This window comes from Gymnoscopelus microlampas (genome assembly GCF_963454915.1).
Source record: "Gymnoscopelus microlampas genome assembly, chromosome: 4".
Classification (NCBI taxonomy): domain Eukaryota; kingdom Metazoa; phylum Chordata; class Actinopteri; order Myctophiformes; family Myctophidae; genus Gymnoscopelus; species Gymnoscopelus microlampas.
In genome coordinates, this window is record NC_139941.1 from 43,973,719 (window position 1) to 44,001,210 (window position 27,492).

The 27,492-nt window shown below is 40.2% G+C and overlaps 3 protein-coding genes across 5 annotated transcripts; all 3 read left to right on the forward strand.

Moving 5' to 3' along the window:
* The first annotated feature begins 1,936 nt into the window (after positions 1–1,936).
* susd1 (sushi domain containing 1) lies at positions 1,937–14,531 on the forward strand. Of its 3 annotated transcripts, XM_084054634.1 has the most exons (19): positions 1,937–2,597; positions 3,096–3,236; positions 4,008–4,163; positions 4,567–4,719; positions 5,511–5,690; positions 6,519–6,698; positions 7,647–7,826; positions 7,950–8,129; positions 8,604–8,783; positions 9,003–9,182; positions 9,279–9,458; positions 10,093–10,257; positions 10,592–10,686; positions 10,898–11,084; positions 11,212–11,305; positions 12,110–12,365; positions 12,515–12,554; positions 12,807–12,900; positions 13,195–14,531. In XM_084054634.1, exons 1-19 carry the CDS (start codon positions 2,486–2,488, stop codon positions 13,211–13,213), a joined length of 2,772 nt encoding a protein of 923 aa, XP_083910760.1. In that variant the 5' UTR covers positions 1,937–2,485; the 3' UTR covers positions 13,214–14,531. The 3 variants fall into 3 exon arrangements, with proteins under 3 accessions (XP_083910760.1, XP_083910761.1, XP_083910762.1); XM_084054635.1 differs by lacking the exon at positions 7,647–7,826; XM_084054636.1 differs by lacking the exons at positions 8,604–8,783; positions 9,003–9,182; positions 9,279–9,458.
* A 283-nt stretch (positions 14,532–14,814) lies between these two features.
* On the forward strand, positions 14,815–18,779 carry zbtb26 (zinc finger and BTB domain containing 26). Its single transcript, XM_084054715.1, has 2 exons — positions 14,815–14,882; positions 15,934–18,779. Exon 2 carries the CDS (start codon positions 15,961–15,963, stop codon positions 17,341–17,343), a length of 1,383 nt encoding a protein of 460 aa, XP_083910841.1. The 5' UTR covers positions 14,815–14,882; positions 15,934–15,960; the 3' UTR covers positions 17,344–18,779.
* A 437-nt stretch (positions 18,780–19,216) lies between these two features.
* dimt1l (DIM1 dimethyladenosine transferase 1-like) lies at positions 19,217–27,278 on the forward strand. The gene is made up of 12 exons (XM_084054587.1): positions 19,217–19,388; positions 22,413–22,486; positions 22,936–23,022; positions 23,135–23,196; positions 23,941–24,034; positions 24,121–24,170; positions 24,433–24,556; positions 24,693–24,785; positions 25,440–25,504; positions 25,606–25,669; positions 26,200–26,306; positions 26,596–27,278. The coding sequence occupies exons 1-12, from the start codon at positions 19,331–19,333 to the stop codon at positions 26,636–26,638; spliced, it is 921 nt and encodes a 306-aa protein (XP_083910713.1). The 5' UTR covers positions 19,217–19,330; the 3' UTR covers positions 26,639–27,278.
* Positions 27,279–27,492: the final 214 nt, after the last annotated feature.

The window sequence follows — 27,492 nt, forward strand, 5'->3', positions numbered from 1 at the left end:
TTATCAAAGTGTTCTTTCACCACCGAAGCACTACACTGCCATTGGTTTGGACATACTGTAATCCATCATAAACAAAACAAGACAAAACACAAAAGTTCAGTCTGTAAATCAGCTGACATAAGCAATAATTTGTTGTTGAAGTACCTTTTGTAAATGCCAGTGTGATTTCATGCTTTAATAAGAATCTCTGCTTATTATGAAATTGTGTATAGGTGATGTGCTTATCTTTTTGTGACTTTTGGGCAAATCATTTCAATTATGTGTTCATGTATACGTGACGAATTCTACTGTAATATCGTTGCAACAGACCTTTTCATCCAAGCTCAGAGTTAGTGTTTTCTAACACATTTATGTGATTGTTTTAATATTTTCACATTCAGGTTTACGACTTAACAACTCAAATTCTTCTCAAACTCTTCTGTAAAATGAGATACATTTTCAAGAAAACCTAAACTATAGACTTAAAGGAGTAGTTCACCCAAAACAATATGTGTTTTCTATCAATTATACTCCCCATGAGGCCTTGAATTCATGGATATTTTTTCATTTTTGTCGCATTCCTAAGCCAATAATGTGATCACCGGTAGAGACTCAAAGAGTCTCCTACTGAGTCTGACTCCTACTGACCGATGACCCGGTCATCAAATTATTGGCTCAGGAATGCGACAAAAAACAAACAATCTCCATGAATTCAAGGCTTCATGGGGTGTGTAATTGATAGAAAATAAGTAATGTTTTGGGTGAACTACTCCTTTAAAGTCTCACGTAAAGGTTTTTTAATGGTTGCATGTACCTTTTTATTACTATGATCTTAGTGAGGCTTTTGAATGACTTGGTGATAATGCAAAGTGATTAAATACAACAAAATAAAAAATAGCCACTTAATTTATTGACTAGGTTCCCTACAATCTCAATTTGTATCCTTATCAGCCTCAAGTGGCTTAATGGGTATTATGCTGCTATTATACAATGGGTGTTATAATAACATTACAATACTTCCTTTGGTAGTCATTCCTCCAACATGACGGCACGTCTCATGTGCCGGTGGTTCTCAACCTTTTCAGGCCGCGACCCCCCAAAATAATCATATTTGAACTGGGGATCCCCCAGCCTGACATACACTTGGAATGTAGGAGTTGAGGCATTACATTTAATTTGACTCGGTTCCACAGATAAATATTGGGAAAATAGCAGTTCTACAAGCTCACAACGTCTCGCAACGCCATGCGTTGTAAGCTTTTTCTATTTTCTAAATGTTTGCCTCTTTCTTATATTTGACAATTTGGCAAATGTTTGACCAGTTTAGTTTAGTTTGTTGATTGCTTTTGATGCAGTAATGGTATTTTTCTTGCCTTTCTTATTTATTTGGTATTAAAAGTCCTTAAATTGTCACATCACCGTCATCTGGGGACCCCCCCCCCAAAAAAAAATCACGTGGGACCCCCCTGGGGGTCCCGACCCACAGGTTGAGAACCACTGTCATATGCGATGGTAACTACTGCCCAAGACCTTTTGCAGCAGTCTTCTATCAGTCCCTTCCAGCAGGCGGTAGTGTGAGCTGGGGGTTCTGACAAAGACCTCAGTTGCAGCCCTAGTGCGCAGCGAGATAGCAGCCCACCACACTTATCTCCCCCTCCCAAACCACACCAACATACTGTCTGGTCCACTTAGCAGTGACTCAATATAGGATGTGGAGGGCTGTCTGTTTCTGGGTTTTATAAAGCAACGGCGAGGAACTGAGCCAAATGTACTAATTTGACCTTATTGACACCATGAAGCGCTTTTTGAGACAGTTGGAACATAAGATTACTGTGTAGAGAGAGAAGCAAAATGAAGGTATGGTACATGGCAGCTTTCATAACGCACAACATTTGTTCAGTCTGTTGTATTTTGTCATCAGTCGTATGGGCAAATGTTAACATACTGTACATGTATAATCGCTATACCACAAAGGGTGTATCTGATGTAAGCTTGTGTGTTAAATTCACCAAATTAAACACACAGTTTTCAATATGCCTTGTTGAGCAATGATAAATATTTTTATTCATTTTAAACAAGACAGGTCAATAACCCATATCAATATGTACCGCCATTAACACTTGTTGTGTGAAACTTCTTTTTGTCAAAAACAAGTCACAGCCTTTCAGAACGCACCCAGGCAGGTTTATGGGGGACAAATATAGCCCTTATCAGCCAGCGCAGCATGAGTATGCAGTTTACCAGAGTGTGATGACCGAGAGTATATCATCAACACAAGTCTATCATCAACACATCTGAAGTATAACTGAATGTGTCAGCGGATGACAGGCAAAGCCACAAACTAACGGTGCCAAAAAACAGAAGAGGAAGAAGAAAAAAAAAACATAGTGAAAGCGGGAATTTGTGGGTGACCTCTGTGAGTTCATGGGTGCAGTTCCCCACCCTTCCTTTCCCCTCTTTTCCCCTCCCCTCAATCCTGGCTATCAAACGTCATCAAGAAAGAAGGATGAAGATCAAGAGGTTGTGTCTGGGATGCTATGCTGAAGAGGAAGACACTGTGACCATGGACCGTCGAACCTTGGCCATCGTCGTGGGTTTTCTGCTCTGTTCCATTCTTGGTGAGAATTTCACTATGAATTAATTATGAAGTACAACATTTTGGGAGGCTTACTTTCCAAAATGTATTATTCTCTTTATTATTATTTATACATTTTAATTTTTAAAATGTCATAATTATTTATTATTATTATTTAGAAAAAATGTAGAATTAGTTTGATATGAAAAACTGAATATATATTTGTTTTAATCTTTGAAAATCTTTAGAAATAATAAGAAACAAAAAATAGGGATATTTATTTGCGACTCTTATATGCGAATATTTTTTAATATATACATTGTACAACAATTATAAACAAAAGAAAATATTGCATTCATAGGTTTATAATGGAAGTTAGTTTAGTGTTTGATACCGTATCACACAGGCAATAATAAACACAGAAAGCATGTAAGGGTCATTTACAAATGAGGCAAAGTATTGCAAGGCAATGCCAAGTCCTGCACCAGAAGAAGCACTGATTTTGTGTATGTGTGTCTGTACTAATTCTGTGTTCTTTCAGACATGCAGGCAATGGGCCAGGTCCTAGATGTGTGTGCTACATGCCATGCCAATGCCACATGTGATGACAAGTCTGACGGCTCTGGGAAAGTTTGCAACTGCATGTATGGCTTTGTTGGAAATGGAAGAACCTTCTGTCAAGGTAGAGGACTTTTTAAATAATTATTTTTCATGTGGCATTAGCATTTTCGATAACCAATATGCGTTTGCATCAATGTCACCAACACAAATTCCTCCTAATTTATTTTGCTTAGCAATTACAGAGATTATGGTTTCACTGTGATTGTGAACTGAAGTTTCAAATGGTGAATCAAAAGTATATTCACAATTATATTACCCCAATCCTGCTCAAGAAATCACACTGCCAAGCACTTGATCAGACATGTTTCAAAGGTATTTTGACATCTATATACTAAGGCAAGGGTCTTCAATGTTTTTCAACCCAAGGACCCCCTAGCTGAGAGAGAGATGAAGCAGGGACCCCCACTATATACGTATATGTATTGTGTTGCTGATTCAACTTTTTCATAGATTTCATAGACTTGTTTGATAGCACTATCATCAGTGTTGTGTTGGATGTTAAAGTGTATTTTCACGATTTAACCACTTAAACCGTCAATACTTACTAAACTTGACCTTTCACTCTGTACTTAGTCTGCTCTTTTTTTGCCCTCTACACCAAACCTCTTTGCCGAAAATAGCTGATCTATCACCTCACAACGCCCCGCATCGCGAGGCGTTGTGAGGTTGTAGATCTGCTATTTTTGGCTAAAGTTCTCCTCAGAATAGGGATTTGGTGGCCTCCCTGTAGTAACTCTGAGTACCCCCTAGGGGTCCCCGGAGCCCCTGTTGAAGACCCCTGTACTAAGGTGTAAAAAATCAAATCAAATCAAATGGTTGTTTCTTTTCCCAGACAAGGATGAATGTCAGATAGGAGCCAGTAAGATCTGTGGGCAGCACACCTCCTGTCACAACACGTACGGCAGCTACTACTGCACCTGCCTGGCTGGATACAGCCCCACCAACAACATGAACGTCTTCATCCCAAATGATGGAACTCACTGCCAGGGTGAGTAGAGAATAAAAGTACTCATTTAAGTAAAAGTATCAATACTCCAATGTAGAACACTCTGTTACAAGTAAAAGTCCGGAATTCAAAACTGACTTGAGTAAAAGTACAAAAGTATTGGTGTCATGTGTATAAAATATATTAAAATCTCACAACTGAAATCTCAACACAAGCAAAATAAACAATGACAAAACTCACCATGATAACAGTCTAGTAATATAAAAATGACAAAGAGGTTCAAGTTTGAGCTTGTAGATCTGCTATTTTCACTAGTTTGGGTCCCGGGGAGATGTCAAATTTCTCTTTTGGGTCTTGAGGTAAAACGTTTGGGAACCACTGCTGTAGTGTACAGTATGTACTGGTTGGCCCATTGTAACCATGGTCATTCATTTTGGTTGTGCAGATGTGGATGAGTGCAGGATCCCTTGGGTCTGTGGAGAGGGAGGTCAGTGTACAAACCTCGATGGTGGGTTTGAGTGCCGCTGCCAGGTGGGGTACCGTGTGGACCAGGGAACTGAGCCCTTCCACCCGCAGCGAGACAAGGCCTCCTGCAAAGGTAAGGCAAGCTATGGTATTATATTATATTATAATTAATGGATTACACAAATGTGTTTAAATGTCCAACTGGTGTCTTGTTCAAGTCAGTTTAAAAGTAGTACAAGCGATATCTTTTGTTTAAAATAAAAGTTTTTTGTGGAAAAGGTTGAAACTGTACTGTATATTCTCATAGTTAGCATTGCTATAGTGTATTTGTTCAAGGTCTGTTGCCAATTTCATCCAATCAAGAGAGAGTACCCATTTATCAGCTTCCATTTTATTTTCCAGATAAAACTTTGTCTTTGTGTCAATAATTCCAATTTCACCTTCTCCTTATTGGATATAACTGGTATCCCGACCTGATTTTCTGTTTACTAAAGAGCTAGAGAGACAGCTAAACCTATTACTGAACATACAATCTAATAACAATGATTGCTATCAGATTATAGAGATATTTAACTCTTATCCTAATTAAATAAATCACTCAATGCACTCACTTAATATTCTATGCAGTCATCTTAAAATAAAATGTGTGTGTTTGTGCTAAATTATTTGGAATCAGATTTGTCCTACCACAAAGTAGCTGTCAGAAAAATACTCTATGCAACACTGTTCCCTTTTCAACTTCTTCTGTATGCTATTTTACAGTAAACGTTCATTTGGTTGATAAAACATTCTACTGGTGAAATGAGCTCAGTAACTGGAGAATAATGGAACCCACTTTCCACCACAGCCAGGGGACTTGTCAATGAGTTTCGTTGCCCACTTTGAAACTGTACTGTTTTCTACTCATTTGTCCTTTTCCTTCAGTCATTGACTGTGGCCAGCCTCAACCAGTAAAGGACACAATGCTGCTGTCAGCCACAGGGACCATTTATGGCAGTGTAGCATCATTTGGGTGTGATGATGGATTTCTGTGGAGCAGAGGAGATAACTCCTCTGTGTGTGGAGGCAATGGATCATGGAATGGCCCAACCTTAGTTTGTGAAGGTAACGTAAAATACGGCAATTGATTATATTCACACGGTGGCCATTTTTCTCTTACTTCATACTCAAGGCGTGGGAAACCCCACCCCCCTGAGCTTTCATTCACACTTTTTTCATTTTTTTTTCAACTTGGAAATGAAACTCTGAATCATGGCTTTGTTAGTGCCATTGAGTTGTAGGAATAATAAAACACCAAACCATGGCAGCCTTGAGCTTAATTTATACTTTGTTGCACGATGGTGACATTCACTTAAAATAGTTGGCGAGCAACACCGCCATACAACGTAAAAAATGTACTTTATAGTCCATATGCCAGCCCAGAATTGGTACCACTTCAGGTGGCTGCGATAAGTTATGATACAATGTTTTAAGAGTATTTTCTAGATAACATTTAATAATAGTTATCGATGGAGGACATGCTATGGCTCCTTTCAGTGCAAGAGGTGTTTGGGCATGTTGCAGCTGCTGTTTGTTGCACCTCCCTCAGCTGTTCTCAGGGAGGTGCAAGAAGTGTGAAAGATGGGTGCAACTCAGGGTGGTGCAAGAAGTGTGAAAGATGGGTGCAACTCAGGATGACGCAAGAGCGTTAGAGCGATGAAGCAAAGTACTCTCAATGTGAAAGAAAAGAGAAGTGAAGGGAAAAAAGTTTGACAACAATTGAGAAGTTTATGTTTGCTGAAGCAACTAGGAAGGGTGAAGAAAACTACAAAGAAAATGAATAAATGAAAATATTACAATGGAGTTTTGACAGGGATCAAGTCCTATAGCTTTTCAACCAGAATGTTTAAATGTTGGTATTCTTCTCCATGTCACTGCTTTCTTTGCCCCCAGAGGTTGAATGTGGCCCACCTCCTGCAATCCCTCACTCAAAGATTTTGTGGAATAAAACCTCAAAAATGGGCTCAGAGGTGGTTTATCAGTGTAACCCTGGATATCGCAATGTGGGTGGGACCAACCTCTCCATCTGCACTCCTACTGGACAGTGGGAGCAGGCATCTGTGCTCTGTGAAGGTATGGTCATTATGTTTATTGAAGAATATTAACAGGGTTGTGGTCAATTCACTTTAAATTCACCCAATTCAAAATGTCCAGTGACACTGCAAGTCACATAATAATAGTTTAATTCTATATATTTAGCTTCTGCTCTTATCTTGAACAATTTACAATGACTGCAGACAGAGGCACGGGAGAGTGCAGAAGCAGTGACCTTAATGGTTAAAGGAGTAGTTCACAAAAAGAAAAAATCATGGAGATTTTTCAGTTTTTGTTGCATTCCTAAGCGAATAATTTGATGAACGGCGAAGTCTCTGGTAGGAGACCCAATGTAGACTCTTTGAGGCTCTGCCGGTCATCAAATTATTGGCTCAGGAAGGACAAAAATAAATAAATGTATTTGATAGAAAATACGTTATTTTTGGGGTTGAATAAGGTGGTTAAGATCCCTGCTTCTGCATTTTGGGCTTTATAAAGTCTTCACTCAATACTTAGATCACAGAATAGACTAAAGATAATTTTATGGCAATGGCTTTCTCAACTCAACTTTATTGTCACAACGCAGGTTTATAGATGTAAAAGAAGTGGGTGAAAATAATAGCCGTACAAGTTCAGTGATTGTGGTTTCAAGAAAGGTGGAAAGAGATAGAGAAAGAAAAAAGAAACATGATAACTGATCAGATATCGACATGCTTGTGGTAAAAAGAGCAGTGGGATGAGGCAGTGCAGATAGCAGCAGACGTAATAACATATGTACAAAAGGTGCATGGTTGAAGGACAAATTAATAAAATGAGGCAATTAAAAGTAGCAGATTTTAACAACAGTGACAGAGTGTACAGTCATATACAGATTTAACACATTTCTGGAGAAAACCCTCTCCCTCTGTTCCTCCGTTGGTTGAAGTAAATTGAATTGGTCTTGAAATGATCTTGCTGTGGTGCATGTGGCAAATTATTTTCTTGTAGAGATTTTGTGTGGGAGTCCCCCTGTCATTGAATCTACTGAACAGGTGTGGAATGGCAGCTCAACCCCTGGAAGCACTGTGCAGTATCACTGTAAAAAGGGCTTTTATAACAAGGGAGGAAATAACCTGTTAGTATGTAATGAAAGTGGTTATTGGACCCAGCCGACACTATCATGTCAAGGTAATTAAAACAACCCTACAATTATCTGAAGGTTTAGAAGCTGTTTTAGGGATTTAATCTCAAGATGTTGCACTGGAGTTGTTTCAAATGATGCATATTTCTGCTGATCTTTCACTGTTTTAGAGATATTATGTGGGGATCATCCTATACTGCCTCACACTGGGCAAGTATGGAATGGCAGCTACACTCCAGGAGCCTTGGTGTCTTACTACTGTAAACCTGGATTTTATAATGAGGAAGGAAACAGTATCTCGCTGTGCACAATAAATGGTTATTGGACAAAGCCAAACATCTCATGCAAAGGTAACACTTTATTCCGAAATGTGGAAACACAAACGTTCTCTCTGCTCTTTGCAAATAATGTGTGATGAGTAATTTACAATTTACAAAAATAATGATTTTCAAACTATATTGCTCAAGTATATGTTCACACAGGATACATTGGAGACTGAATCTGAGACCTTTCTACTATAGGACAGTCAATCTAACCACTAGACCACGCTGTGGTTTTAATGTGAATCCATGATTAGCTGAACATTTTGGATCTAGATAAATGATATTCATAGTGCATAGTTTCTCTTGGACTAGTGGGCTAGAGGACTAGCGTTCTCTGCACAGTTGTGTCAACAATCTTCATCGGATTGACAAATTATGAGCAACATTGATTCATGTACAAACACAATATGCAATACTTAACTTGTGCATGAATGAGTTGATGCCAAAACATGGAAGATGTTAATTTGGTTATGCTGAAATATCATTTTTCCATGGCTGTAGAAGTGGTCTGCGGTGAGCCTCCTGCCATCTCTAACTCGGTTATGGTGTGGGATAAAAACATCTCAGTGGGTTCTCAGGTGTTTTATCAGTGTAACTCTGGATATCGCAGCATTGGAAAAGAAAATGTGTCAATTTGCTCTGCCAGTGGAGAGTGGGATTTGGCCTCTATGCTCTGTGAAGGTGATAATGTTATTAAACCTAATATTTGTCCATGAGGGTTAAGATTCATGGACCTTCATGGATTGTTTTTTCTTGAAACAGATTAAGTATTTGACAATCAAATGGAAGGATTGTGTTATAGCTTAGCCTTAATTATAACTTTTACTTCAATATGCGTAACATTATGGTAGTAGTTATAATCATACAATAAGAATGACTTGTGACTGTTTTTTGTTTTAGAAATTAAATGTGGCAAACCTGTATTTAAACCACATGCTAAAGTTCTATGGAACAACAAATCACACATTGGTAGTGTGGTCTATTACCAATGTGATGAAGGACATTACACCACAAGTGTCAAAAATGACTCTGTGTGTGGAAAAGATGGATTCTGGGAGGATATTGACCTGTGGTGCGAAGGTGCAAATTCTAATTACCATTAAATGGACAAACATGGTACATGTGGTATGTCTGTCCATGTTAATAACCTATAGGCAAACTCATTTCTACATGCAGAGATAAGCTGTGGCTCCCCACTAACCCTTCCTCTAACTAACCTGCTGTGGGACCAGTCCAGCAGACCGGGAAGCGTGGTTTTATATGAGTGTATGGACGGATTTTACCATGAGAGTGGACATAATATTTCAACATGTTCATTGTCAGGAAAATGGGGTGAAGTGTCTATAAAATGCAAAGGTATAGTAACCATATCTCAAACTGAATTTGATTCAAAAGATGGTCTATAAAAAGTAATTTATTTTCCTCTGATTTTTTAATGTGATTCATCTCATGCCTTATTGACAGCTATGGTCCTTTAGCCTTTACATGGTAGAAAGCTCACAATCGCCACAAATTTGCCCAGCATACTTCTTTTTGGGGTAATGTGCACCAAATTTGAATTGTCTCTGTTCTCTAGAGTAGAAATAGAGTCTTCTAAGTATGGAGTGAACACTAACTTTATGTTGTGAGACATGTTGAGACTGAGATGTGTTGATTATCACCAGATGAAGGATTTATTTGTTGCATTGGAAGACACAGGATACTAATTGAACACAATGGACATGAATATGTATTGAAATTACATTAAAGTTTAAGATATGGTTTTAGTGCATTATTTGGTGATTTGCTTACATTCTCTCCACACTGTAGAGCAGTAGTAAAGTACTTAAGAGGGTTATTAATTTGCTTTCATCAAATTAATTAAATGAATGACTGAATGAATGAATACATGAATCAATCAATCAATCAATCAATTAATCAATATCTAAATTAAAAGATTCAGTCATGATTTGATTATCACATTTTTTCCATTTTTCCAATGTTTTCCAAGCCAAGTGTGGTCCAGCGCCGTTCCTTGCCAACTCAGAGGTGGTGTGGCACAACAGGAGCGTGGTGATGCATCAGTGTGTTCATGGCCACCACAGCTGGAGGGGCAGTAACTTCTCTGTGTGCGGAAGCACTGGGAAATGGCAGGAGGCCACTTTGAGATGTATAGGTGAGTGGGGAAAATAGTAAATCAAGAAATAAAAGCACCTTTATGGCCAACTGGCCATACATGCGGCCAGGTGCTACCAACTGTTTTGCGTAGCCACAATCGGAGATCTCCAAATTCTTGTGGTTTGACTCCTCAACATAGCAGCAACATGAGAAAATAGCAATAAAATAATGTAAACACAATACTGTAACAATTCTTGTCACATAATGATAAATCCAATGGGTAAGAGCATGTTAGTGCTCCATTGCAAAGTCGATCAGCTCGCCTCTTTACAAAAATGATTTAACAAAATGATTGAAATTATTTTAAAAAGTAATGTTCTTATATCTTACAGAAATCAAGCCAGCAATCAATGACTTGATTATTTTTAATGAGAAGTGTCTGAGGTGGAAAGCAGAGAAATATAATGAGGATACAGAAGATTATACAGTAAGTCAGAACTTTATTGGATTTATTTATGAATAGGTGTTTGCGGAGCCTTTCTCTTGCATATTTGTACTCTTTTGCACTTAATGTTTTTTTGTATGTGCTTTTGTATTTAGTTTTTGAAGTGTTTTTGTGTATGACATGTGTTTGATTTGACTTGACTCTCCTAAGCGTCACTGTCTGGCACCATAAACTGACCCTTTATGTGGAACAGGTGATATACATGGGCTCCAGAGAGTATCAGAGATCATTTCACGATAAGAGGAAGCGCCTTCTCAGCTCCAGGGCCGACCAGTTGGACCTCTGTCTTAATCTCCTGCCTGTCACAAACTATACCATCTCCATCACTGCACTCTCTGCAAAGTTCACAACTGTAGCCACAGCTAATACGAGCTTACATGGTATACAATGTTCTACTTTGTTTTGTTCCGACTCATTTCCTTATTTTTTAGCTTATAGCTACATTATTTCTGCTGACATGACCAAACACCCTCTTGGGCCGTTTTGCTTCTTTTCCTTTCATTCCAGTACCCAGAGCACCAGTTATATCATATGAAGAATTTGAAACTCCATCGCCTATGTTAAGGCTGTACAGATCCCCCAGCACACAGGACCCAATCAGGTAACCCTGAAGATTTCTGACACAAGATTTCTGACTTTCTTGAGGCGACCTTACTCTATACAATTATTTTGATGTTAAAAGGATACCTGGCTAATATCCCTGGCCTTATATGCCTTAACCCCTATGCCTTGACCTGGCACTGTGTAATTTTTTGATTTGAGCTAAAAAGTATTATTTTACACTTTGGCTATTCAAAAATAGCAGATATACAAGCTCATAGCGCGGCACCGAGTGCCGCGCTACGAGCTTGTAGATCTGCTATTTTTGACAAATCGTGAAAATGTGTGCAAATCTTCTGAATATATATTTTTTTAAAGCGCACATTTTTAACTCAAATCTTTGCTTCTGGGGGTCCCTGGAACAAAATATTTTGATGGGGTTCCGCGGCCAAATGCATATAATTTTGGGGGTCCTTGACATGAAAAAGATTGAGCACCACTGATATAGAAACATACGTTTTTCAGAATACTGTTGAGATTTAGGAGACATGTAGAATCGGCTTCAGGTCTCAGTGGGTTAATACATTATAATTTCCCTGTATAACAAAAGAATTAAATTAAAAACACCTTCGATATTTTATTTATTTTAGAAATAATTCATCTTTTACTCAAGGGGGACAACGCCCATCGCAATTTGATGATGTCATTTGTCCATGTGTGGTCCAGCCCTATAGAATGTATGGAATGCATGTGCTAATAAAAACATATTTAAAATATTGGTGACGACCCTCCTGAGAAACTAATATCGTCCGCTTGTATCCGTGATTTTGATTTGTGAATCTAAGACATTATTTATTTTTCTCAGTTTGTACCAGGTGTTTGTGCTGTCAGTTGAGGGTACTATGGTTTTTGACTGTAAAGCCCCTGGGAGCCCGGATTTCTCCAACAAAAGGAAGTACCAAGCGCAGTATGTCACTGCCCAGTTCCACATCAGACATGTTGGAAAAGAAATGAACTTCACTGTGGGAGATGGTCTCTACTATGATGGCTTCTACAATGCTCCACTGGAGCATGGCAGGGACTATTACATCATCTTAAGAGCTGTCAGTCAATGGAAAAGGGTTGGTCCAATATTTTTTAATAAAAATTGTTCTTGATTTCACTGTAAATGATTTTATAGAATGAAAATGACATCCCCAGTTAAACGGTTAAGACATTGTCATTAAACTACCTACTGTATAATATTATGTTTACCTTCTCTCTCTCCTAGGCTTTTAAAAGTTCTTGTGTTCTTTGGGCTAAAGTAAGAGGTACGCATATTTGGGAAGTTTTCTTCCAAAATATAAGTAAACCTTTCTGTTGTATGAAATATTATATATTAAGTAGGTCAACACTAAGAAGTGTTTCTTTGAATTACATGGATGAATTTTGTTTTCAAAATCTATGAACATATTTTACAAAAAACATGAAAGTATATCTGCATAGATCTGAAATGCAATCAATGGAAATGAACATGAGTAGATATGAGAAATTAGACTTATGTATTTTGGTTCTTGTTCCAGGTACATCTTATGTAATGAGGGTGTCATCTCTGTCAGCTGCTGGATCAATAGGACTGATTGCCTTGGTGGTTTTTGGTGGATATACCTACATCTGGTAAGTCTGTCTGTCTGTACTGTATGTAATGTCTGTCTGTCTGTCGACCGACCTTAGTAAACTGTAGTAAAAAAAATCTATTGTTTTGTATTGTTAAAACGGGTTTGCCTATTTGTTTTGCATATGCTTTATTACACTATGTATTACCAGATAGGATCAGATATTTATTGATCTGTAAATATTATTTATACCACCACCCTCCACCTGTACTGTACGCACAGGAATACACATATGTTAAACACATGTTATATAATGTTAGTTCATCTCCTGGTGATCTTGTACCTTGTCTTCCAGGTTTTTTAAGAAGGCCTGACACCGCCATCTCGCCTAATACATACTGAAAACACTCTGAGAGGAGCATAAGGTAGCTACCCAGCACGGTCCATGGCCTTGGACTCACATGAAACTCCCATTTTTTTCTTCTCCATGTGGACTTCTTTGGCAACAAAAGTGCTCTCGGGACTCTTGCCGGAGCCCTCATTCAATGCCACTTTGACTATGCTTGCACCTCTTGGTTCTCCAACATCCCAATGTCACTAAAGACTAAGCTTCAGACCTCCCAAAACAATACACAATACTAGAGGGAGCGACAACAACGATCTGGTAACAACCACCAATAGAACAAACATGGGTAAACTATCTTTCTACTGCACTGCCACCAAAGTGTGGAATGCCCTGACACCATCCCTTAAAAAATGTGGATCACTGGCTTCCTTCAAAACAGGCCTGAAAATACATCTTTCAGGAGGCCAAAATTGGAGGTAAACTCACTTTTCCCATAGAAAGGTGATGGCATTCACTGCCTACAGTTTTTTTTTTCTTTCCCCCCCTTCTTCTACTTGGTACATATAGTGTTTTATATTTGTTGATGATATTGTATTTTGGTGTTATTTTTATGCTATGTTGATTAATTGAATACATAGGACCACAATGGAAACAAGTCCGCAGGACTTTATTGTGTTATCCTTTTAGTTCAAATGTCTGACTGTACCTCGTGCTGTTTACATTTATGTCCAATAAAGTATTCAATCAATCAATAAATCTTGCCTTGTGGGGTACATTGAAGGACAACCTTCAACACCTGGTTGATGTTGGCATAATCAGCACATGTCCAAGCCACCTCACCCACCTGTTTCATCTGTTCTATGATGCATGTGGACTTGACAAGCACCAGGAGATCTTTGTTGGAGATCTTATTGGGGACAAAATATTCTACTGATTCTGTTAAGTTAGCCAAGCTGGAAGCTGGACAGTGCTCCCATGTCGCTCATGGTGACCAAAACCTCCTGCACTCGCTGCCATACCACCAGATGGTGGACTGCAGTTGTAAATGAAGATCTTAGTTTTGCATCTGCATTACTTGGACTTTCAGATGAAAATGTATTGAAGGGATTCAGGTCTTGCGTTTGCGAACCTGTTCTCATCATACGCTTATATATTATGCAGATTTTTTCTGTCAATCTCAGACTAAATTCAATGTCCCATATAAAAATGTGTTGAAGACTTCTTTTGTATGTTTCTATTATCATGCACATCTGTGCTTATACAATTGTAACAAATTGAATGAATTTATATAATGTATTATCTTATAAGTCTGACAAATAGCTAATTTGTTTGTACTTTGGTTACACGTTGACATTCTGACCTCTGGTCAAGTTGAGTGTATATTTGTGTATCTTCTGTGCTTGTTCTCTGTGTGTGTGTGTGTGTGTGTGTGTGTGTGTGTGTGTGTGTGTGTGTGTGCGTGCGTGTGCGTGCGTGCGTGCGTGCGTGCGCGCGCGTTTCATAATAAATGAATCTTGTTTCGTATCTAGCCTGTAAACTTTGTAAGAGATTTTTGTGATAAAAACTAAAAACTAAAAACAAGAGGATAAAGAAAGAAAATCCGTTGACTGTCCCTTTAAATGGGAATAACTTACTCTTCCGGAGCAACAACCACTCCATATCGACGAGATATTCTGCCTTAAATAGGGGAAAATCGGGTAAAATATAACTTGTTATCACATCTAGTCTCAAGTGAAAATACATGACCATAATTGTAATAATAATGTCGTAGATATATAATATAATATATAGTTACGCAGCCGCATATAATAACGTTAGACTGTTTCTATCCGAGGCGGTTCATAGCATCCTTATGGATTATTATGACTTTATGGTCTTCATTACAAAGGCCAGGAAAGTGAAAGGCTTTGATCTAAAAACATGTTCTAAAACTGTTTTTATATAAATAACTCCATCGTTACTTATAACTTCATAGCTGAACGAATGGCAGCAGCAGTTCCATCCAATTCTTATGCAAGGAATTATTTATGTAAATCGTGCTTGTAATAATGGTCTCCAGTCTCCATTAAATAATTGCTAGACTTTTAAAGCAATGCATTAACAACGTTTTCAGTCTATATTAGAGTTGTAAGCCTAAATGGTCGTCAGTCATGTCAGTCATGCTACTGTATGGTGCACCACCATTGTATTGTTACCTCTACATTGTACAGCCTACTAGCTTGACGCACACACAGTATAACTGCTGGAAAGTCTGAAAATAATCTAGTTTATGAAAATAAAACACTTCTATATTTTTTTTGTTTACACTGATTTTTTTTACCAGGAAAGCATCTATGCCATTTTCGATTTTTGCTATTCAAAAATAGCAGATCTACAAGCTCATAGTATTTTGAAAAATCGTGAACATTTGTGCACATTTTTTAATATATTTATTATTTATATATAACATTTTTAACTCAAATCTTTTCTTCTGGGGGTCCCTGGAACAAAATACTTTGAGATGGGGGTTGGCGGCCAAATACATATAGTTTTGGGGGTCCTTGACATGAAAAAGTTTTATTCACCACTGATATAGCAACATAGGTTTTTCAGAAAACTGTTAGGATTTAGGAGACATTTGTAGAATCGGCCTCAGGTCTTAATGGGTTAAAAGTAGTCCACCATCAATATTGGAGGTGTCTGGTATTGAAGGTTGCTACTGCCAGCAGTCCAATAAGATAATACACGTGCTGCATTTGTGCTGAACAGGTGTGGACCGCCGAACGCCCCACCATCATGGACCAGAACCAGGTGATTCTCCAGTTCCGCTTCCCCACATTTGGCGACTCGATGCTGCAGAAAATGAACCTCCTTCGTCTCCAGCGGCGCTTCTGTGACGTCACGGTGCACGTCAACGAGCTGGAGGTTCCCGGTCACAAGGTGGTCTTCGCGGCGGGCTCCTCCTTCCTGAGGGACCAGTTCATGCTGCAGCAGGACTCCGGGGAGGTGCAGATCTCCATGATCCAGGAGGCGGAGGTGGGAAGACAGCTGCTGCTGTCCTGCTACACGGGCCAGCTGGAGTTCCCCGAGCTGGAGCTGGTTCATTACCTGACCGTGGCCAGCTTCCTCCAGATGGGCCACATTGTGGAGCAGTGTACCCAGGCCCTTAGCAAGTTCATCAAGCCGCAACCCCCACCACGCCCGCTGGAGGTGGGGGAGGAGGCCGACAGGGGGAGGATGGGGGAAGAGAGCGAGAGGAGGAGGAAGGAGGAGGGTTTTTCCTCTCAGCCCTGCCAGCAAGAGCAGGAGTGTCCTTCTCAGACACAGACTGTCCATCAGGATGAGAAGGAACGGCTGGTGGAGCAGGTGGAGGATGACTGTGACAATGATGACGATGATGATGGCGACGATGATGATGTGATCATACAGCCCAAAACACCTCCCCCAACTCAGAGCAGACGCATCCGCCGGGATGCAGTGGACAGTGGCATCACCATAGTAAAGGTAGAATCTGTGAACGATTTATCGGAAAACTCGATTTCCGGTCATTTCCCCAGCAGCTCCCCGGCTGCTCTACATTCACCCGAACCCCAGCACTCGCTGATCAATTCCACCGTGGACACTCGTGCCGGTGACATGACAATGCCACCCATGTCGGGGTTCCCGCTCAGCCCTCCTCCCGCGTCCCCTCCCACAGGAAAACACGTCACGCAGGGTGGCAGTCACCAGAGGGGCTATGACAAACCCCTGCAGTGGTACCACCAGTGTCCCAAGTGCGCTCGCGTTTTCAGACAGCTAGAGAACTATGCCAACCACCTGAAGATGCACAAGCTGTTCATGTGCCTCTTGTGCGGCAAGACCTTCACGCAGAAGGGCAACTTGCACCGTCACATGCGTGTCCACGCGGGAATCAAACCTTTCCAATGTAAGATCTGTGGAAAGACATTCACCCAGAAGTGCTCCTTGCTGGACCATCTGAACCTGCACAGTGGTGATAAGCCCCACCGCTGTAACTACTGTGACATGGTGTTTGCTCATAAGCCCGTCCTCCGCAAGCATCTCAAACAGATCCATGGAAAAAACAGCTTTGACAATGCCAATGAGCGCAGCCTGCATGACGGGGGGCTCGAGTTTGAGTTTGGCCATGTGAAACCTTGTGGAGTTTCTCTTATGGATTAGCCACTTGCAATAGGCTAAACTAAAAGGTTTCAGGTGAACATTGTAAACTATTCAATTCACAACGAGACAAATGGTTGCTTTATTGGACTTTGACATTGATCAATTCAATGGCACATCTTTATGGGCAGGACCAGTAGAATCCCATGAAACGCTGCAAAACACCAGATTTAAGCTTATGGGAGATGGTGCTCCAAGACTTCTGGAGGCATGTAACCGTGTACATACAGTATATACTCACCAACACTGGTATGAAGCATCTCCTCAAATTGGTAATGGAAACGTGGTTCCCGCCTCACGCAAGCGTGGTTCCCACCTCATGCATTCCACTGGCTACTTTTTATTCCGTTTTGGTCCACAAAGGCCTTGTTTTTACCAAATCAGGAAATGACTGATTGTAACCTTTGTATCCACTGAACATGTAAATTGGCAGCTTGGGAGGTAATTAATCAATTACACAATGTCAACACATTAATCCCAAGCAAATTGTATGTTTGAGGAAAAAAGGCAGTCCTAGGTCTTAACTTTCATCGTAGCTTTCATTATTGTGGATCAGTTTCTGTGAAATGATCTTGTATAGATTGTTTTAGCTGCAATATTCAATGCCTTTTGTTATACTTGAAAATTTGTCACTGAAACACAATAATTGCTGTTAGTTTATTGCAAGAAGATTTATTACCCTCTTTGTCATGTGAAGCATTGTCAAATGAAAAATCATGCATTTGTATATTGTGTATAGTCCACTGTAAGCCTTTCAAGGGATATTTATGTGAATGTGAATCAAATGGATGTTTAAACTGAAAAGCTTGAAAGTCGATGTATTCATGTAATCTGGAGTTCACGTTTTCATGACATCACGCTTTAATTAGTACAGAGTGGAAAATGTAATGCCAAAGTATGTATAATTGTTTTTTCTTTTTTTTAACAAACTCAATATATGGTTAACAGCTGGGTAAAATGTGAAGATTGTGAAAATAATAGAAAGGAAACCGCTGTACAATGCCAAATAACACTAATTTATTAACATGCTTAAATACACCCCCTTTACTGCGTTTTGATTAGGATTTCAGGTACAAGAACAGCTATATACACCAACACATTTTGAGTGTTAACTTCCTCAGGTAGCAGCAGTGCTTATTTATGTACCTTTTCTCTGAACCTCATTAATTACACAATTCAACGAAGCAAAGATTAAAAATCAACTCAAGAAACAAGTGTACATTTTCCATGACATGCTGCAGCTAAACAAGAATATGTCATGAACAAACAAACAAAAAACATTCACAGTAAGTGTCTTTGTTCTTGCAGGATCACTGCAATAGTCCATTCATTTGTTCTGTGAAAGTTGTCTCCTCTAAATTAATCTCTTCTAGCTGTTCAGGCACGTGTTAACAAGATTTATTCCACATCTGCATTAATATGACAAAGCTCAGAGCAGAAAGGTCATCTCTTGACAACAGCAAATGCTTTCTCTAGTGGCAAACCATGGTGTTTTGGATTAGCAAGTCTCAGACGTCATGTGGCCAGTCAGAGACAACTGTCATCTATGTTGTATTTATGATGTATGTCTTAGCCCGATCTGACCACTATTCACTTCCATTGTAAAACTAAAGTTAATTATTTACAAAAATTAAACACAATAAATGTTGACGGGTTGAGAATCGTTGGTGTAGTAGAAGAAAATGGACAAGGCAGGAAGTATTTGACCCTTTGATTTGACCACCTTTCTGAAGAGAACATACAGTGAAATATCTGACTGACTGGACCATAAAAGTTAAACATCTCCAGAGGGTGGCAGTAATGCAACACTGATGTGCAAGTTGCGTTTAAACTCCATAGAAGAAGGAGAAGACCCGCACATCCTGTTTACGTCACCACAGAAGAAGAAGAAGAGTGAAATTTGCACGTGTGTCTCTTGTACAGAAATAACAATAACTGCCTTCATTCAATAATTTTCAACATTAACCTGCAGTGATACCGAGTTTAAAAGATGCCGAAGGTCAAAGCAGAGAAGAGAAGTAGACAACACAAGGAGGTGAAGAAGCAAGGTAACGTTGTACTATGTTTACTATAGCTCTGCTAACCTGAGCTAACTATCAACAGCTGCTTTAACACACAAGCTGGTCCATAATAATGTATTTAATGTGATTATGTATGTATTATATCCATATCCACTACAAATAACTGATGACTACTAAATCTTGAACTAAACTCACCTCACATTGGGTCGATATGGGGGTTGTTTGTTTACGATCGTAAACAACACCCTATCCTATAGCAGGGGTCTTCAACGTTTTTCAGGTCATGGACCCCTTAGCTCAGTGGTTCTCAAACTTTTTCATGTCAAGGACCCCCTAATTGACACTTATTACCTCGCGGACCCCCACTTGAAAAGATAAGCCAGGGACCCCAATAAGAGAAGGTTTTTACGGCTCTCTAGCAGTGATTCTCAACCATTTTAATTGCAAGGACCCCCAGTTTGACATGCATTATTAGGCTACGGACCCCCATTTAATGGCATTTATACCTCTGGGACCCCAATTCACATTGTAAAATCAATGTTAACTTAACTCTGAGAGTGTACAAATGACCCATAAGGGTCCATTTGGTTCCTGTCCATCATTTAGCTGCGGACCCCCTGGAACCCCCTCAAGTACCCCTGGGGGTCCCCGGACCCCACTTTGAGAACCATGGCCTTAGCTGAGGGAGAGATGAAGCAGGGACCCCAACTACATTGTAGCCTTGGATCAAGAATATCATATGTATTTGATTGATTTCGACATATCATAGAATAGATACGAAAGTAAAATTCAGACTCGATAAAATACATCTATGAGAGTCTTCTTGATCCAAAGCTGCTACAATTGTGTTGCAGAATAGGTTAAACTTTTTCATAGATTTCATAGATGGCTTCATAGCCTTGTTTGACAGCACTGTCATCAGTGTTGGATTCATGTTAATGTGTATTTTCCGACATTTAACCACCCAAACTGTCAATACTTAGTAAACTTGACCTTTCACTTTGTACTTGATCTGTGCTTTTCCCCCTCTACACCAAACCTCTTTGCCGAAAATAGCCGATCTACAAGCTCAGCACGAGGCGTTGTGACTGTGAGCTTGTAGACCTGTTTTGGCGTAAGTTCTTCCCAGAATAGGGATGCTAGGGTTCAAGTAGTTAGTGTAAAGAAAAACAGCGTATCACTCACAAGTAAGACGCGCGAACGCTGGAAGCGAACGCAGCTCGAAAATATTGTGTATTTACGGACTCTGTGTGTGTGTGTGTTTGTGTTTTGACTGTAGCTGCACTCTGGCGCCCTCTGTCGGCCGCACCCAGGCAGTGCACTGCACACAGACAGACAGACAGACACACACACACACACACACACACACAAGCCGAGCAGACTTTCATAGTAAGCTCCACTTGGGCGGAGGCGCGCCTCCTTCCACGTTCGCAAAAAGATTTGGTGACCCCCCCTGTAGTAACTCTTGAGGACGCTTAGGAGTCCAGGTCACCAGATAAATCGACCCAGGACAATTCGACCCGGTCAGGTCGACCCGCTTTCGACCCGTTGGACCGGACAATTCGACCCGGACCGCGAGAGAGAGAGACAGAGACAGAGACATAATAACATGTACATTGATTTACCAAACAATTATTATTTGTCTGTCAGGGTGAAACAAGCCCAAAGGCTTTCAAGCACAGCCATTGAGATAGACACCTCGCTAATCATTAGACTCCCAGTTTTGGACCATGACGGAGGCGCGCCGACTCAGCAGACCTTGAGGCTGAGGAGTTGCGCCCGAGCGCCTCCAGGCGCGAGTGCCCGCAACGACCAGCCGATGGTCTGCTAGTCGAATCAGCGCCGTCCGAGTTATGTACCGATAGGGACAGAATAGTAAATATTTTTGGTGAGGACTGCGTTTGCCCCAACTGCCACTCAAAGTGACTACTGGCCAATCACAGTGCGTCTCTACTTCCGGGTTTACAACTAGAATAAATAAGAAGGATGGATTACAGGGGCGTGCTGGGGGCGTGTCCCAGCGTAGTACCGGGGTATTGCACATGCGCAGTGTTATCAGGAAGTGCACGACGGAGTGTTCCAGCAGAGGCGCTACATAAAAACCCCCAGGATCCCTTCTCAGTCGGTCGAGGTGTGTGTTTGTTGTTCTCTCCACTCAGCACCTAAACAGCTGGAGGTTTGTAATTCTAATACACAAGTGGACTAAATGACTTACATAGTTATAAAGAACAACAACAAAGTGACATAAACCCCCGTATCCAAGTTTGGGCTAATATTCATTCAGTGATATGCCACACAATTGTGCCTATTATGGCACTAAATAGGCCTACTTGTTTTGGCCATATTAACATTTAATTTCAGCAAATAAAGATCTTCAGCAGGTCTCCGTGGCTACTGAAGTGACACAAAACAAACACTACCGTTTAAGGGTCACACGCTGCCATCTACTGAGCCTTTTTGTATGTTCAGGCAGGATTTTACTGCGCATGTGCAATACCCCGGTACTACGCTGGGACACGCCCCCAGCACGCCCCTGTAATCCATCCTTCTTATTTATTCTAGGTTTACAAGCGCAGTGCATTCCCAAAGCTGGCCAGGACCTCACCACCGTCACCTTGTACTCTACTACCCTCTAGGGGTTACACAGAGATACTACTTAAATATACATCTCCCTCAGCGACCCAGGACAATTCGACCCGGTCAGGTCGGGTCGAGCTGACTCAAATTCGCGGCTGGGCGAATTGTCCTGGGTCGATTTATCTGGTGACCGGAGTCCCGCACCCCCTGTTGAAGACCTCTGCCCAAGGCGATGGGGGTTATCGAGCATTTGGGCATGTCCAAAAATGGCACAAATAGCTAAGATCTAGCAGATCTACAAGTTTATAGAGCTGCCGTTTCCACGGGACAACGTTGTATAGAATGGTTCTTATGTGGTTAATGTTCTCTTAAGGGATTATTGAAGACTTTGCTTAAATGTTATGTATATTGTTATTATTTATGAAGTTACTACACCTGTATCTTGTAGAGTCTCAGTACATGTTTGTGTTGCAGGGATCATGTTTAACACTGGCATTGGCCAGCACATCCTCAAGAATCCACTGGTTGTCAACGGAATCATAGAGAAGGTTGGTGTTTTCCATTATTGATGTGTTTGTGAGGCATCATGCAAACCCATCTTCTTGTTCTTGCATTCCCAAACATTTTAGCTCAAGACCCAAAAGAGAAATTGGACATTTGCCCGGTACCCAAACTAGTGAAAATAGCAGATCTACAAGATCTACAACGCGTCGCTTCGTGCCGCGTTCCGAGCTTTCAGATCTGCTGTTTTCACTACTTCTTAAACCTTTTGTTTTCTAATTTAGGGAATTTCTTAGATTATTTTTATTTTATTAATACATTTTTTGGGGGAAAATGTTTGAATTTCAACTTTACGTGAGTGAAGGATATTCACTCGAGACCCATGAAAATGGATCTGCGACTCACAAATGGGTCCCGACCCACTGTTTGGGAAACAGTGATTTAGACATCCGAGTCAGGATTATTTGAGTATAATGAGTTGTGGTGTTCTTTGCAGGCCGCTCTCAGGCCAACAGATGTGTGTCTGGAGGTTGGACCTGGTACTGGAAACATGACAGTTAAGCTGTTGGAGAAAGTGAAGAAGGTGAGAACAAGTGAAAAATAATCTTTAGAAAAAAAAAAACATCATATCTTCAAGTTCTTAGCTGTCCCACTGCAAATATTTATTTGAGCTAATTTAATTTTGTTTTATTAAGGTGGTGGCTTGTGAGTTGGACACCAGACTGGTAGCTGAGCTTCAGAAGAGAGTACAGTGCACGTGGGTATTTTTATTTTATCATATGATCATAGGATTTATGTTACAGTATCACAATATATGTATGCATATAGACTTTTTTTTTTGTAAATGCAGTTAAAGTCCATGAGACTCACAATTGACTGCATACAATAAAGAAAATGCAAATACAGTGCAAAATACATACAAACATTGAAATTAGAATAATATATCATTGGATTATAGAACATTGGACTGTTAAGGGCTTTTTAACATGGGGAACGGCACTACATCTGCGTACCTGCTTGGATCTGCAGGGTCGCACTGTGCCCCTCATGTGAATAGATGTGTTACTTTCTATGTGTCGGGTAGAACAAAGTTCAACATGGTTCAACTCTGACAGTGGACGTGTGCCCGAGACGAGCACAAACAACATGACAGTTTCATGGGAGTGCGCCCGCTTGTCAGATTGCCCACTCTTACCTGAGTCCAAAATATTTTTACTTTTTTATTATGCCATACCATTTTATACTCTTCTTTTCCTTCTATGTTTGAGTAATGCACCAAGTAAAATTCTTTGTGTTTGAACATACTTGGCTAATAAACATGCTGATTATGGCATTATATCCCCCAATGCAATGCTTTTATTTGTCCTTTCTTTTTGCTGGCTGATTTTATGTTTTATTTTGCTTTTCTGTAAAATGCCTTGTTCAGTGACTGTAATTTCAAAAGTCTTATATGACTACTCTCAGTGCACTTACTGACCATGTATTGTTTGTCTTCCAACAGACCCTTGCAGGCTAAACTGCAGATATTGGTAGGAGACGTATTGAAAACAGATCTACCATTCTTTGACATCTGTGTGGCCAATTTGCCTTACCAGGTACAGTTACCAAGTGAAAACTACTCCTGTTCCATTGTAGATGAGGTCCTGGTATATGGTTTAATATAAAAACATCTCTTGTGCAGATTTCATCACCGTTTGTCTTCAAGCTGCTTCTACACAGACCGTTTTTCCGGTAAGAAATATACAGAGGCTGGACAAGACTATTACTAATCTCATTACTGATCTCAGAAACACTGACACAGGCATAATTTAAGTTTGGTGTAGAGACAAAATGAAATTTGAAAGATTAACAGTAACAACTATTGACATGGTACATGGACATGCAGGCCTCATAACAGGACTGCAGAACAGACAACAGAGACTGTAGTCACACCGAGATACAGTATAGTAGTAGATAGTATTCAGTTCCTCATGTTCTATTTATTGTTTTTCAGGTGTGCAGTGTTGATGTTTCAGAGGGAGTTTGCTATGCGACTAGTTGCCAAGCCGGGAGACAAACTATACTGTCGATTATCTATTAACACACAGCTTCTGGCCCGTGTTGACCACCTCATGAAGGTCAGTATAACTGTTAGATACTAGTTATTTTAGCCACTGTAGGATGTGCTTTAACCACAGATTTTTGGCCTGACTGGACTGCGAGTTGAGTTTGAGTTTTGCGTCTTAAAATGGCTGTTTTTTTTCTTCTGTTCAGGTGGGGAAGAATAACTTCCGTCCTCCTCCTAAAGTGGAGTCGAGTGTCGTCAGAATAGAACCAAAGAATCCTCCTCCTCCAATCAACTTTCAGGTGAGCCTTTATTTCCAGGCTTAGTAACTATTAGGGTGTCACAACTGTATAGAAAAAAATGTTGATTGTGATCAATGCAATCCATATCACAATAAGGTTCAGTATTTTTCTTTCTAGAAGGGAAGATGTTTCAGAGAGCATCTGTTGTGGTGCTTCGTACAATCGCAGTCAGGACCGCATCAAATCATATATTGGAAGACCTCTTTGATTCAAACGTTTGCATTACTCCCATCTTCTGAAAATGGAAAAATGCTTGCGTGTTGTAGCATGGATTGCATTCTGGATATTTAGCAAAAGTCATGATCATTTGTTTTTGTTGATATGCAGTATTGCAGTAGAAATGACAGTGGCTGCATTCACTATTTTAACCCTGGCTTCTTATTGTCATTATAGGCGGGAAAAAGAAAATGTAACCAATTCATTGTGAGATGGTAGATAAAATGTATACACATTCACACATTCAAATATGTCATACGAAGAGTGCTTAAGTGGTTAACTTGCTGAGGACCATACAGGCTCACTTATTGTACATCAGAAATTGAGGGCTCATTGAAGGGAAGACAAAAAGGACACGGTTTTATACAGCTGAATCACAGACCAGCTCAGTACAGACAGAAATCACTTTTTAAATATTTTTTTCTTCCCCACCAACAGGAGTGGGACGGCCTGGTGAGAATCGCCTTTGTGAGAAAGAACAAAACGCTCAACGCAGCTTTCAAGTAAGAATTTGTCTGAAGTTGTCACAAATCCCAAATACCAGCCACACGGAGGGAGTTAACATAGGATTGGAGTTAACATAGGATTGTGTTTGACTTTGCAGATCTACCGCAGTCGAACAGCTGTTGGAGAAGAACTATAGAATCTACTGTTCATTGCACACCGTGGTAAGTAAACAAGCGACACCTGAGCTTCTCTTACATCAACACCAAACACTTTTTCAGTTCCATTTATTCACTAGCTGGTTCGCTCAAGATCAAATCGACTCTTTCTGTTCAGTCTTATTGCCATTTTTTACATTAATTCTGCTCTATTTTATTTCTTCTTCTGGTCATCCTACTATCCTACTATAATTCTAGTAACCTCTGTCCGTTTGTAGTGGTGAGTGAGTAGGTGAAGCTACCCGGTTCTCCTCAGTGGCTGGACCAATTGCTCTGATTTTGCACACAGCCATTGACCATTACCATCTGAACTTAACTGTGAAGCCCGTTTTTCAATTTCGTCAAATCTCAGCTTCTTATTAGCGCTTTTGTGTCAAAGAATGTCGCCATGGTTACGGGGCTGCCCAGCTATGGGACGAACTGCCTCCCGGGTTGCCAGATCATGTGCGCATATCCCCCCACGGATGCGTCGACCGGGTATGGTCTAGTATGTAACAATTCTTCTAAAAAGCTATAATTGTTTTTATAATTACCAGGAAATCCCAGCAGATTTCAGCATTACTCGGAAGATTGAGAGCGTTCTGCAGGAGGCAGACTTCAGTGAGAAGAGAGCTCGTTCAATGGACATTGATGACTTCATGGTGTAAGTGTGATTGACCTCCCCTTCACATTAATCGTGTCTGGCAGACAAATAACTCAGTTGATTTATTTTAATTTGAGGCAGTATCAGGTGATATGGATTTCTGGATTAATTTCAACCCCTCCTTTGGCTGCATTAACGTATTCATTACCTCAGGTGTTTTCTATGAAGTCTAACAGCAACCTTTTCTCATTTAACCTGATTTATTTGTACTTATTAACGTTAGGTACAACATGATCACATCATATTTTTTTTATTTCATGCACTCATGTCAATGTTTCTTCATCTCCAGACTGCTCCATGCATTCAACGCTGCTGGGATCCACTTCACATAGACTGCTAAATTCAACTCTGCTGGGTCGACTACATACATTTCTGTCGGGCTCCACTTCAGATGCCTAAATTCAACTCGGCTGAGATCCACTTCTCAGATGCTGGAGGATGTTAATTTATAATACTGTTGATTGTGTCTACAGTATATTAAAGCAGCACTATGTAGTTCGGGGTATCAGTGGCCACTTTGGACACAAATAACATATTTGCCAACGTCTTTGACTTCTCTGCAAGCATGTCCGGCAAGGACGCGCAGTGATTGGCCAGTCTTCGCTTTGACTGGTAGTTCTGCCTTGGTGCCTTGGCAAATGCCAGGATGAAACTCATTGTCTCCCCTATAAAGTACATAGTAACGTAGTTGTTATTGCATTAACATGTAACTTTATAATTTTGTGGGACATAATATGCTATATACTTGTTAAAAGGTTACATAGTGCTGCTTTAAATTATAATTTTATAGCTCATAATAGCCGAATAGAAAAAACGGATGATGACAGTGCTTTTTTGGTTGGTGACCTCATTGATCTTTCAACTGGACTTCTTCTAAACTGTTGGAAATTCTGTGAACTCCTGCCTGAGTGGACCAGGACCTGTCTCACATACAATATTGACCCCATCAATGCTGAAATGTAAAAAATAAATAAAGGGAGCTCATATTGAGATTGTTCTAAATTGATGTGCAATGTCTTCTTTCATCATTGCTCCTAACAGGTTTTTGGGGGAACATTTTTTTTTCTGTTTTCGTCACTCGTCACTTTTCGTCACTACCGAAACGGAAAAAAAAAATCACAAAAAAATCACTACCAATCAGCTTTAAATTGCCTGAAACGTGCTCCTAACAGGTTTTTGGGGGAAC